The 14,552-nt window shown below is 44.8% G+C and overlaps 1 protein-coding gene across 1 annotated transcript in view; it reads left to right on the forward strand.

The window, feature by feature from the left end:
• The window catches only part of kirrel3a (kirre like nephrin family adhesion molecule 3a), a 211,683-nt gene that overhangs the window by 153,113 nt on the left and 44,018 nt on the right, over nucleotides 1-14,552 (forward strand). Inside the window, exons 4-5 of the mRNA XM_060909621.1 lie at nucleotides 4,062-4,219; nucleotides 5,579-5,729. Coding sequence (XP_060765604.1) covers nucleotides 4,062-4,219; nucleotides 5,579-5,729 — 309 coding nt within the window. The remainder of the gene's footprint in view (nucleotides 1-4,061; nucleotides 4,220-5,578; nucleotides 5,730-14,552) is intronic.

Consider the following 14,552-nt stretch of genomic DNA (forward strand, 5'->3'; position numbering starts at 1 on the left):
TTTTCGATGGTGTAAGCCAATCTCATGACTGCTTGCAGATCATTTGGCTGGAAGAGGAGGTTAATTACTGATGCTTGTGTGCATCCGAATGCAGCCTGAACGTGATTAATCCCTCTGTACCGCCTCCTCCTGTTAGAAAACACATCTCCTGATCAGGTAGCAGCTGCAGGTACATTAGAAAATGGGTCACATTTTCTCCTAGCGCCACCTCCTCTCTGGGTTTTTTTTTTTGCAGTGTGAAATTGCTCCATTTTTCTCTTTTCTTCCCTCTTTCGCCTCACCTCCACAGACCGATCAAGTCTGGGAAACGTCCCAAAGGCCACATGTATCAAGAGGGCAGAGAGAAAAGTAATTTGGTGCCAAGGAGCCGGGCTTGTGCTGGGTCTCGCTCGAGTGTTTCTGCTGCTATGAGCACCAATTAAACAGGACCGATTCATTCAGTCCGCTCGCCCACTTGAGAGAAATCGATCGACTGGCCGTGTTAAACCATCAATTTAGAGTCATTACGCCAAGGAATATTTGCAAACATGACCATATTAATGATTGAGACGATGAAGACACTGTGAGGAGGTGTTTTTTTTTTTGATGGACAGTTGTCTCAGGTAGCTTATCGTTTCAGACAGTGTCATAGACGTTCCTTCAACCTGAAGAACGACTGCACAGGCGGGTCGATTGACCATACAGGTATTGTTTTGCTTTGTTTATAGCACAGTGCTGCCAAAAGCTTGATCCTGATTGCTCAGAAGGTGCTGATGAATGTTCTAGAGCAGCACCTCTGACAACAGTCCTGCTACAAATCACAAGTTCATATTAAAGCACTCATTCTAAGACATTATTGTTTCTATAGTAACGACATACAGATGAGTGGATCAAGGAATGTGTGGAATTTTCTATGAGGAGATGTTTATTTAGGATTTGTGGAACAAGTCTCTGGGATCAGTTCTTCGCAAGTTTTCCGGCAAGAATTTATGCATTCCGTTTTTAAAATTATTTTATTTTATTTTTTTCTGGTAATGTGACAAGTAACGTGACATTTATATGTAACATTAAATGTAACCTGCGGCATGGTGGTGTAGTGGTTAGCGCTGTCACCTCACAGCAAGAAGGTTCTGGGTTCGAGCCCCGTAGCCGGCGAGGGCCTTTCTGTGCGGAGTTTGCATGTTCTCCCCGTGTCAGCGTGGGTTTCCTCCGGGTGCTCCGGTTTCCCCCACAGTCCAAAGACATGCAGGTTAGGTTAACTGGTGACTCTAAATTGACCGTAGGTGTGAATGTGAGTGTGAATGGTTGTCTGTGTATCAGCCCTGTGATGATTTGGCGACTTGTCCAGGGTGTACCCCGCCTCTCGCCCATAGTCAGCTGGAGTAGGCTCCAGCCCACCCGCGACCCTGCACAGGATAAGCGGTTACAGATAATAGATGGATTAAATGTAACCCTATTCAGATAAAAACTTCCCTGTGATGTTCTTTAATAAATAAACATTCTCATCTTTGGTAAGGAGTAAAACACTCCAGTACAAACTTCGGGATGGTTTCAGTGACTCCGTCGCTTCGTCTCACAACCCCGTCATTGATTACTTTTCCATAACAGCACACCCCCCAGTGTATTAGTCCTCTCTGAATGGTAAAGAGTGACTTGTGTATTCATTTCACAGCTCTACATGTGCAATAATTTTTCCTCCCCAGCAAGAAAGATGTCTGGCTCGAGTGTGATATTTACGACACCCTACGCAGGAGCTGCTCGCTCACTTTCAGAAGAAAGTGACTCCCCAAGCTGGAGGAGGCAACTTGATTGGTTCTGGTGAGGTAATTCCGGGTAATATATCACCCCGAGCTTTCCTCACAGACGAGTCAAGGCCAAACCTGACAAGCCTCTGGGAGATATGAATGAAGATCTCAGAATGGCAGGAGACATAAATGACTCTTTCTTTGCTCCTCTGAACTTCACCATCCTCGTTTGTTTTCAGAAAGTAAGTGAGAAGTAAACAGTGATTGCAGCTGAAATTAGAAGTCAGAGGTGTGTTCAGGAAATCGTTTCCCTCCTCACGAAGTTAGCGACTCCTTCTTCCTGGTGCTCTCGTTGGCCTCCTTCACTCATTGACACCCCCCCCCTCCGGAGTAGTCAGGATGTGCCACCTGCTTGCTGCCTTTGATTTCGACTTGCCCCAGATCTGCTCTCTAATGAGCCGTGTGCTCAATCAATAATTCAGCTGAGTGTGAATGGAAAGCAGAGTGATCAGAGGTGTTTAAAGAGAGGGTCGCAATCAGTGCTATTCAGGACCACCAGTTTTTTTTTCCCTCTCATCCCTGCTCATCCCTCCATCTGCTTTGATCAGGTTTTGGCTGACATTTGGCTTTTCTTTATTTCAGGGCAGACACTCCAGGTAGAAATGATGATTGAGCACGAAATAAATTGGGGTGAATATATCACATCTAAAACACCTTCTCCTCAAGTGTCTGAATAAAAAATAACTAAAACTCAACACTAATATTTTTAAGTTCCTGTTTTTTGTCCCCTGATTAACACCACGGTATCTGAAACTGAGCAGCTCTGAAGAAAGCAAAACCACGTCACACCTCTGTTCCTGCCGTCACCATCAGTTTCTGTGTCATTCTGATAAACAACTTTATTTCCTTTATCAGCTACATTTACTGAAGGGGAAACTATAATGTGTCTGTCTGTCTATCCCAACTGTCTATCCTGTCTGTCTGTCCGTCCTGTCTGTCTGTCTGTCTATCCTGTCTTTCTGTCTGTCTGTATGTCTATCTATCTGTCCTGTATGTCTGTCTATCTATCTATCTATCTATCTATCTATCTATCTATCTATCTATCTATCTATCTATCTATCTATCTATCCTGTCTGTCTGTCCGTCCTGTCTGTCTGTCTGTCTGTCTGTCTGTCTATCCTGTCTGTCTGTCTATCCTGTCTGTCTGTCTGTACCAACTGTCTGTCTTTCTGTCTGTCTGTATGTCTATCTATCTGTCCTGTATGTCTATCCCAACTATCTATCTATCTATCTATCTATCTATCTATCTATCTATCTATCTATCTATCCCATCTGTCTGTCCTGTCTGTCTGTCTATCCCAACTGTTTGTCTCTCTGTCTGTCCATCTCTCTGTCTCTCCTAACTGTCCATCTGTCTCTCCCAACTGTCTGTCTGTCTGTCTATCTAGCTAGCTAGCTAGCTATCTGTCCCAACCATCCATCTATCTATCTATCTATCTATCTATCTATCTATCTATCTATCTATCTATCTATCTATCTATCTATCTATCTATCTATCTGTCTGTCTGTCTGTCTGTCTGTCTGTCCAAACCACCCATCTATCTATCTATCTATCTATCTATCTATCTATCTATCTATCTATCTATCTATCTATCTATCTATCTATCTATCTATTTGTCTCTGTGCATATTTTTTGTATTTGTTTGTTTGTTTGGTTGGTTGGTTATTGCATTTATTTTTTTATTATTTATTTATTTATTTGTTGTTTTTAGTTTGAATCCTTTTTTATTTAAATTTTCCCTCATCTTAAAAGTAAAAGTCTGGAATCTGACATGTTCATCGCTCTCCATACAGACTGACATTGACATCGATATTACAGACAGAGAAACATCATTTCTGCTCAAAATGCTGTTTACCGTAATCTTCATGGTTTAGATTGGAGTTATGATTTTCTATAAATTAGGATTAGGGTTAGAAATTAAACATAAAAATTTAATTTCAACACACTCTTTTATACTTATTTCATTCCATTTAGACTTGATTTTTTTTGCTGTATTAAGTATACGCAAATACGTAAGTATGTAATTTAAATTGATGAAGCCTCATTTGCATATACAAGTTCCAAAAGAAACAAATTGAAGAGTATCAGAGATGAATTGTGGGAGAAGATGTTTTGGTTTGACTAATTAACCCTGTTCACCTGCAGTGTCTTGCCGTAACCATGAGATCCAGATGATTTGATGAGACGGCGGCTCTCTGTCCGTCCTGTCTCTCTCTGTACAGGCCGTCCTCTCTGCACCAGTCACGATCTCATCCATTATTCATTTTATCCTGCAGTTCCTCCTGACGACCCTGTGATCATCGGAGCGCCCGTGGTGAGTCTGAGAGCCGGTGACCCGCTCAACCTGACGTGCCACGCTGACAACGCCAAGCCGGCCGCCTCCATCATCTGGATCCGTAACGGAGAGGTGCTCAATGGTGCCATGTACTCCAAGGTATTGCCTGCATTCACTCTGCATTTAAATCAGTGTGTTAGAGGAAAGAGAGGCATGGCAGAGAGGCGAACGCCGCCGCTTCTTGAGCCAGGAGGTGCTGCTGTGCAATCGTCTGCAATTTCAGGAGCCTGAGTGTGTGTGTGAAGCTGTGTTCATCTTGACACACTCATATTTAGTCAAAGAAATTATAACATGGTGTTGTTTTAACAAAGGAAAATGCACAATCTTTAATAAGGTGAAGTTTTCTGAACAGAAACGTTTACAGCACATTTCTGGAAGGAGTAATGTAATGTACTGTGGTGTCAGAGGAATAAAGCACTTCACGACATGCTGTTATCGGAAAATAATCAACTTCAGGATATTAACAGTGACTCCCTTCAGCACACGACCTGGTTCTTGATTATTTAACTCGAACAGCAGGACACAGAGTGTTTTATTCCTTTAATTCCCTGCGAGTTAAACCTGCTGGTTCTCTTCACATTACAGTGAAACATTATTATTTCATGAAGCCCCCGTCTCTTCATGTCCTCAGAAAGGTTCTCCGTGTCACATTAATGACAAGTGAAAAGCGTTTTTTAATTTAATCCTGATGACCAGCTGAAGCTTCAGAGTCTGGACTTAAACACAACAAAAAGGGACGATGTTCCACAGCTCTCAGTTATACACAGGTCTCTGAACAGTTTGCTCAATTTTATATGCTCTGGGTGGAAAATGGATTCACCCTCTCTCTCTCTCTCTCTCTCTCTCTCTCTCTCTCTCTCAGTGGTGGAAAGAAATATGTAGTCAGTTATCGGGACGCTTCATCCTTTCTGAAGCACGCGCTGGAGAAAACCGATTCACCGCTCACTACAGATGCAGAAACTCATCATTAGTTTTTCTGGTTACTGGAGATGAGGCTCTTGTAGAAACACCACTCAGTTCCACTCCACATTTCCACACCTTCACTGAATGAAAGCTCTGTGATGAGGAAATGAACAGGAAGATAATTAACCACAACGGGCAAATCACCGCTCTCACAGAACAACAGCAGCCGTGAACACGTACAAACGAGTGGCAGAAATGGGCAACGATATAAATCAAACAAATGCCCAGATAGCTTTCTTTCTTTCTTTCTTTCTTTCTTTCTTTCTTTCTTTGACAACTATATCTTGTTCTAATTAACATTCTCTCTCTCTCTCTCTCTGTGGAAATCTTACGTACTTGTCAGTAATGAGTGCATGTCCTCAGCTCTTTTCTTTTCTCTTGTTTGGCAGATAAACAGTTAAACAGGTTCGAAGCAAAACAGGAAGTAAATGTGACATTTTCCATGACGTCTCCGGTTTCCTTTGATCCTTCGCTGTTGCTTGTATTTGTTTGTAGACGCTGTTGCGCGACGGCCACAGAGAGAGCACCGTCAGCACGCTGTACGTCTCGGCCTCCAACATCGAGAGCGGCCAGCGCATCACCTGCAGAGCGTCCAACAAAGCAGCTCCAAACGGCAAGGAGGCCACGGTCACCATCGACATCCAGCGTGAGTCTGAGTTTACTCCCACACTCAAACAAAAACATCTGGAGTTCACCAACTTTGTGTCCTGTGCCATGTGTGTGCTTTTCCACGTTTTACTGTTTTGTACTCAACAGTTTGCTATGAACAAGACGAGCTTCTGCTGACAGACACTTCCCCAGTTATTGAAAAAAAAGTGTGTATTTGCATTTATATAACATCAACTGTCACTACTCATTCATCTGAGGGAAAAAGAAAGAAAAACCGGCACAAATACGACTGATTCTATTAGAAAAATTAGAACATAAACAGTTCAGATCCGACAGTACACATTTTCCTTGGTGTGTTTCAACCCGCGGAGATATTCAGCCTGACTAATGCAGCATAAACCGGGGTTTAAGAAGCCGTTTTACTTTTGACAGCTTCATTGTTCCTGGGTTTAAATTCTGCTTTATTTTTTACTCCGCGACTGAATGACTGAAAAGTCCATTTTTTATTATTATTATTATTTTAAAAAATATTTTAAATCGATTTGTCATGCAAAACAATGCTGCATTTTTCCCTCCAAGCAATTTCATGCTATGCTTCCTTCCTCAACACCCAGCTGGGGATTTTTTCTTTTCACATCCCATATTTACCTTCAGGTCTGAAGGTCATCAGCTCAGAGCGACACAAGCTACAAAAGTGTGATATCGAGATGAACTTTGCAATTAGTGAGTTCATGTTCTCACACCAGGGGTTGGGATTCATTTCTGTTCCAACCGGCACATGTCACGCTCTGCCCCGGACTTCCACTCCGGAGATTTATTATCTCCCAGTTCAGCGCTAATACAGATCCGGGACAGGACTTCCATCTTGCCAGCATTCACTTCCTGGTTTGCTCTGCTGTGTATAAAAAGGCCGTTCTCAGAAGGGGACTTTGCCAGAACGTTTTGTTGGTTTTTCATGTCGTCTCTGCGCCATTATTGCTTCTTGGATTTTGCTCTCTGTTTTGCCTGTTTCTTGTCACAGTTTTTTGCACTATGTTTTAATCTTTTTTCATGTTGTTTGTGCTACGTTTTTGTCTCAAGTTTTTTGTCTGGACTATTTTTATGCTAGCATTTTTTGTCCCTGCCTGCCTCATTTTTTTTTTTTTTTTTTGTCCCTAGCTTTTTCTGGATTATTTTTGGTTTATTTTTTACTCCTATTAAATCTTTTTTTATTATTGGATTTACGGGTCTGTGTTCTGCTCTTGGATCCTACTCACCACCCATAACAGTACATTCTGGCCAACATGGATCCAGCAGAACTGAACCATCTGACAATGGCTATGCAGCAGCAAGGAGCCCTCCTCGGGACCCACCAACAGGAACTCAAGCAGATCACCCAGAACCTGGCCACCCTGTCCAACTCACTCGACCTTCTAGCCACACAACTCCAGCACTCCTAAACCATGCCTACCCCTGCCCAGCCGCCTCCTTCACCGCTCGCCACAAACCGAGACTTCCTTCGCCTCAGCCCTACAGTGGGGAACCAGGTACCTGCAGACCTTTTCTGTCTCAGTGTTCATTGATCTTGGAGCTACAACCCATGGCTTTCCCCACAGAACGCTCCCAGGTAGCTTATGTCATCACGCTCCTCACTGGCAAGGCCAGGGAACGGGGAACAGCGGTCTGGCACGCCGACGCATCCTTTTGTTCCAGCTTCAAGGACTTCTTTGAGGAAATGAGGTGAACATTCGACCGCTCTCTGTCCGGTCGGGAAGCGTCTAGGGAGCTCATGGAGCTGCGGCAGGGGCCCCGATCAACTTCAGACTCCGCCATCGAGTTCCAGACATTGGCGGCGTCATGCGACTGGAACGAGAGTGCCCAGGTTGACACGTTCCTACATGGCTTGTCTGACATCATCAAGGACAAAATGGTATCTCGGGAACTGCTGTCGGACCTCGCCACTCTCATGGACCTCGCCAATCGTATCGATGCTCAGGTCCTACAACGTAGGAGAGAGAGGAGCCGCCTCAGCTGCAACTTCTCCCCACCTCCCGGGTGCGGGTGTCAGCAGAGGAACAACTGCGCCGGCGGAACATGGGGGCCTGCTTCTACTGCGGTCAGTAAGGACACATCTGCCGAGCCTGCCCGCTAAAAATGATGAGCCCACCAGTTAATCAAGGGGCCCTGGTGGGCAATGCTCGGAACCAGTCCCCTGCTGACCGACCGTTGCTCCCCGTTATCATCACGCACAACAACCGGCATCACCATCTTCAGGCATTCGTTGACTCTGGGATGGACAGGAACCTGATCTGCTCTGCCACTGCCAAGGATCTCGGAATCCCATTACTCGCCCTCGAGGTCCCTCTCACTGTCCTGACACTCAATGGCACTGGCTTGACCACCATCACTCACCTCACCACCCTGCTCACCCTAAGGATTTCAGGCAATCACTCCGAAACGATACAACTTCACATCATGAACAACCCTCACGTTCCCGTTATTCTTGGACTACCCTGGTTGATAGCACAACCCCCACTTAAACTGGACTGATCACACCATCTTAGGCTGGAGTCCTTCCTGCCTGGCCTCCTGCCTGAACTCCGCTCTGCCTCCTGCCAAACCACCACAGCCCTCAGCCAGTGAGTTTCCCGACCTCTCTCACGTGCCTCCAGCATATCTGGACCTCAAGCCAGTTTTTAGTAAAACCCAAGCAGTGTCCCTCCCTCCTTACAGGCCTTACGATTGTGGGATCAACCTCCTGCCTGGAATGGCGCCACCCAAGGGACGTCTCTACTCTCTCACCTGCTGAGCAACAGGCCATGAAGAAGTACATCATGGAGTCACTGGCAGCTGGGATCATCCACCCTTCCTCCTCTCCAGCAGGGGTGGGGTTCTTCTTCATTGAAAAGGACACGTCACTCCGTCCCTGCATTGACTATCGAGATCTCAATGCCATCATGGTGAAGAACCACTACCCACTACTGCTCATGACCACAGCCTTCGAACTACTCCAGGGAGCTAAGGTGTTCACTAAACTGGACTTGCGCAATGCCTATCACCTAGTTAGGATCAGGGAAGGGGACGAGTGAAAGAAGGCCTTCAACACCACCACAGGCCACTATGAGTACCTCGTAGTCCCTTTCGGCCTGACCAACACGCCCACGGTATTCCAGGCACTAGTTAACAATGTCTTAAAGGACTTCATTAACACCTTTGTCTTCATATACCTGGATGACCTCTTGATTTTCTCTTGCTCCCTGGAGGAACATCGGGGTCACATCCGGCAGGTCCTCCAATGCCTACTAGAAAATAAACTGTTCATTAAGATGGAGAAAAGTGAGTTCCACCAAAGCTCCATCTCATTCCTGGGGTTCATCATCGCTCTAGCAAAGATTCAAATGGACCCCCTCAAGCTGGAGGCAGTCGCTGACTGGCTCACCCCATCTTTGAGATGAGAGCTCCAGCACTTCCTAGGATTCACCGACTTTTACAGGCGCTTCATTCGCAACTTCAGCACAGTGGCCGGACCTCTCCAGCCCTGACCTCGACCAAGACCCAATTCAAGAGAAAGCCTTTTCCATGCTCAAGCACAGGTTTACCACAGTACCTGTTCTCACCATACCCGATCCAACCAAGCAGTTTATTGTCAAGGTCGATGCTTCTGAGTCAGGGGTCAGAGCTATACTATCCCAGAGGGCCAGTGACGACAAGGTCCACCCATGCTCCCCCAGGCTTCCACCCACAGCCCAGCGGCCAGACAAAACGGGCGAACCAGGCTTTGGAGGTTGTACTCAGGTGCATGGCATCCAGGGATGCCAGTTCTTGGAGCAGGTACCTACCCTGGATTGAATATGCACATAACACTCTCCCTTCTGCCACAGGTCTCTCTCTGTTCCAATGCTCACTAGGTTACCAACCACCACTGTTCCCCAGCCAAGAGGAGGAGGTCGCCGTACCCTCAGCCTAGCTCTTTATATGCTGCTGTAGGAGGACGTGGGGATTGGCCCAGAGAAGACTCGTTCGCTCCGCACTCGCATCCAAGAGGCAGGCCGACAAACATTGTGCCAAGGCACCCACCTACCAAGTAGATCAACGAGTTATGCTCTCCACGCGCCACCTGCTACTTAGGACCATCTCTCCCAAGCTAGCACCCAGGTTCCTTGGACCCTTCATCAAGAAGGTAATCAACCCATGTTCTGTTAGACTTGCATTACCACTCACCATTCGACGTGTTCACCCTACCTTTTCATGTATCTCAGCTTAAACCTCTGGTCTCCAGTCCTTTGCTCCCACCCTCCAAACCCCCTCCTCTCCCAGGCTTGTTGATGGCAGTGAGGCCTACATGGTCAAGAAACTGCTGAAGGTGCAGCGGCGAGGCAGAGGTCTCCAGTACCTGGTGGACTGGGAGGGTTACAGCCCCGAGGAGAGAAGTTGGGTCCCTGCCAGGTTCATACTGGACCCAACACTCATCAGAGTTCCACCAGCAACACCTGGACACTCTTCCTAAACCACCTGGAGGTGCTCATTGGGGGGGGGTACTGTCATGCTCCGCCCTGGACTTCCACTCCGGAGATTTATCTCCCAGTTCAGTGCTAATCCGGATCTGGGACAGGACTTCCATCTTGCCGGCATTCACTTCCTGGTTTGCTCTGCTGTGTATAAAAAGGCCGTTCTCAGAAGGGGACTTTGTCAGAACGTCTCGTTGGTTTTTCATGTCGTCTCTGCACCATTATTGCTTCTTGGATTTTGCTCTGTTTTGCCTGTTTCTTGTCAGTTTTTTGCACTGTTTGTCTTTCATGCTTGTTGTGCTACGTTTTTGCCTCAAGTTTTGTCTGGACTATTTTTTATGCTAGTGTTTTTTGTCCTTGCCTGCCTCGTTTTTTTTGTCCCTAGCTTTTTCTGGATTATTTTGGTTTATTTTTTACTCCTATTAAATCTTTTTTTTATTATTGGATTTACTGGTCTGTGTTCTGCTCTTGGATCCTACTCCCCACATCTCACCACCCATAACAGCACAGGTAAATACAGATTTGCTGCTTCAGTTGTTGTTTCCGAGCGCACTCCATACTTGTACTTCACCTTGGATTCGTAGACGATGGAGCAGAACCAAACCCCTGCTGTTTTATCGAACGAGAAACAGGTGCTGTGTGAATCTGAGGTTACAGGGTTTGAAAGAATACTTCCAAATCTCTCAGGAGATCATGATGCAAATGTTACCTCAGGAAGATTCTGGATCCAGGAGGAGAAGATACAAAAGAACATTTCTTTAAATTGTTCAACAGCAGCTTGTTTTCTGTGTGTGCGTTCTGTCTGTCTCTGGCCACTTTAATAGGAACTTGTTGTTGATTCTAAGATCCCTGTTCTTGGCTGCAGGAGTGGAACCCAATGTGTTCTTCTGCTGTTGCATGCTGAGATGCTTTTCTGCTCACCACGGTTGTAAAGAGTGATTATATGAGTTACTATATCCTTCCTGGCAAAAAAAAGCTCAAACCAATCTGTCCATTTTCTGATCTCTGACCCTCTCATATCAACAAGGCGTTTGTTTCCACCCACAGAACTGTCGCTCACTCACTCAGTGTTTTTTTGTTTTCTGCACCATTCTGTGTAAACTCTAGAGACTGCTGTGTGTGAAAACCCCAGGAGATCAGCCGCTTCTGAAATACTCAGACCAGTCCATCTGGCTCAAACCAACACCCATACCACAGTGAAAGAAAGTCACAGTTTGAGATCACAGTTTTTCCCGTTCTGATGTTCAAACACTGTGAACATTAACTGAAGCTCTTAATTTGTATCTGTGGGATTTGATGTATCGTGCTGCTGTCGAGGGATCGGCTGATTTGTTTTAAAATGAGTTTTGCATTTAAAGTGGTGCAAAAAATAAAAACACCCCAGAATAGCAACATTGTTCTTTGTTTTGCAGTCAGTAATTCATACACAAAAGCTAATATTAGCAGCTTGTTATAAAAAGTCCACCAACAACTGGAATGTTTCCATGTCTCTTCTCAGTAATTAAGAAGCTGCCTTAGTCTTTTTTTTTTTTTTGCTTGTGATGTGCGTTCTGGAGTTCAAATGCCAAGGGAAAGGTCAACTCTGAAGTTGATCAGCAGCATGTACAAGTGCTGGTATCTCCATTACAGAGACATTAACCTCTGCCCTGGTGGACTTGGTTCATTCCCTCTGTCCCATCTCTTCATCATCGGGGTCATGGGTGTGGTCGAGACTCGGCACCTCGTCCAGGAATTACACTGTAAATAAGAGCGACGTTAAAAAGAAAAAGATGATAAAAAAAACCAGTAAGCTCCATTGAGGAATAATTTACGCCTGAATGTGAAGACATGAAGCAGACATCGAACACGGATGTGAGTTTTCTGATCTCTAAGGACGCTCTGATTCTGTTTCAAGGGAAAAGGTGACAAGAGGTGATTTATTAAACTCACAGAAGTGCACTACCCAGTTCCCTCCAGAGCTCCTTACGCAAGAAAATCCTCCTCCTTCATGAGACCTAACTGTGTTTAAGTTCGGATGAGTTCCTGTCTGTCATTTCGTGTAATTAAAGCCTGGTGAAACTTTTTAGAACAAAGTTTAATCCTCAGCTTTGCTGAATTTTACAGCAGTTTGGTTTAAAATATATTTCTGTTTTTGGATCACAGAAGATCCTTTTGATTTCTTTGAAATCACCCCAGAATTCTTTCACCGCATGCGTACTCAAGCATCATCACTTTTTTTTTTTTTTTTAAATTTAATTCATTAATTTATTATTATTATTTTTTGGTAAGTTTCTCATTTTCTTTCTGCAGCACTTTTTCATTTATAAAATGTCGACCAGAATGAAGAGCTTTGGTCAGATGACATGTAAAAAAGAACATTTCACAATACTTGTTTGTACGATAGGTGTATATTGTGGTTATATAAGTTTGAGAAGAAAATTCCGTCAAAACCGTGATGTATTAAATTAGAAAAAAGTGTGTGTTTTAAATACTGATTTTATTTAATTTCTGAAGTACTTAATTATTGAATAATGAAACAGAGGAAAAATGAAGACTTCCGTCAAAAAAAATCTTCCACTCGGTGCAACATTTTAACAATCCAAAAATTTTTCAACACCTCAGACAGTAACAACAACAATAAATTTTAATCAATTTGAGGATTCTTATTCACCGGAAGATGATTTTCTTCCAGTTGGAGGTCGTTTTTAAAAGCCTCTCCTGCCTTGAGCATGTTTAGACGCTCTGTAAATAGAGTCTTTTGACTCGATCATTTCTTGCCAATCAATAGTTGCCCTTTTATTTTGAAAATACCTCCAGACCCAGAGTACCAAATACCTTCCTTCGGTTTCCAAATGATAAGTGTACAAGAAGCATTTCCCAAGGCCACCTTTTGAATTTGACATTATTTTCTTTCAATCTTTTGCAGAAATGAATGCAAAAAGTAACTTCGCAGTAACTTTTTATCCCATGAATGATTCTTGATTCTGTTTGGTCAGAAGGTGTTGATTCATTCAAATCAAGTTTATTTGTACAGCGCTTTTAACAATAAACATTGTCGCAAAGCAGCTTTACAGAATTTGAACGACTTAAAACATGAGCTAATTTTATCCCTAATCTATCCCCAATGAGCAAGCCTGTGGCGACGGTGGCAAGGAAAAACTCCCTCAGACGACATGAGGAAGAAACCTCGAGAGGAACCAGACTCAAAAGGGAACCCATCCTCATTTGGGCAGCAACAGACAGCCTGACTATAATATTAACAGTTTTAACAGGTATAACCCTCAACTGTCCTCATGGGGCCGTCCTTCACAGGAGTGGGGCGATAAAACTCCGACCAGACACAGGGCACCAGGATGGATCAAGCAGGTCCGAGGGGCAGAAGAGGCCAGCATCTCAATCCCAGGATCAACATGTAACTCAGAGGGACAGATGGGGGGGAGAGAAAGAAAACACGTTGTTAGGTATGCCCTAAAAATGACAAGTATTAAATCTGTGTGGTAGGCTCGCAGAGACGAGAGTCTTTACATCAGGCATGACGCACAATGGCATGTTAATATGGTAAAAAATATATCATGACCTGCTCTGGCTGGATGCTTGATTGGGTGATGGGAGCACACTCCTCAGCAATGATGAGATGCAGATGGGACCCTTAGGCCTGGCCAAGACAATTCAGTTACATTTCACCGGGTCTGGGACATGCGACAGAACGTCTGACGGCCGATTCCCTGCAGGCTACGATAGCCAGTCGAGGTCCCCACCGTCTCCACCAAAAGATTTCCTGTTGACTCCATGTAACTCAGAGGGACAGATTTGGGGTGGGGGGGGGGGGGAAGAGAAAGAAAACACAGGTGGTTAGGTATGCCCAATGTCACCTGAATAAGTAGGAACAGTATACATATTGCACCGAGTACAAGTAGGGACTCCGGCAACTAACTATGACAGCATAACTAAAAGGAGAGAGCCAGAAGGTAACACAGGCATGAGGGAGCCCCGGGACATAAAGCAGCCAGCCACTGCACCGTCAACAAACTCGAGTGAGCAAGCGAGTGGGGACTGACAGCATCCATACATCCCAGTTTACCAAAACACTCTATGTCTGAGGACCCTCCAGATCTACTCCTTTACCTCATAAACACCATTAACAAAAGGCTTGACTAAACAGATATGTTTTCAGCCTAGACTTAAATGCTGAGACTGTGTCTGATTCCCGAACATTACTTGGAAGGCTGTTCCATAACAGTGGGGCTTTGTAAGAAAAGGCTCTGCCCCCTGATGTAGCCTTCACTATACGAGGTACCAGCAGATAGCCTGCACCTTTTGATCTAAGTAGGCGTGGCGGGTCATAGAGGAGCAGAAGTTCACTCAGGTACTGTGGTGCGAGACCATTTAGTGCT

The sequence above is a fragment of the Neoarius graeffei genome, chromosome 25 (assembly GCF_027579695.1).
Source record: "Neoarius graeffei isolate fNeoGra1 chromosome 25, fNeoGra1.pri, whole genome shotgun sequence".
In the NCBI taxonomy this organism is placed as follows: Eukaryota; Metazoa; Chordata; class Actinopteri; order Siluriformes; family Ariidae; genus Neoarius; species Neoarius graeffei.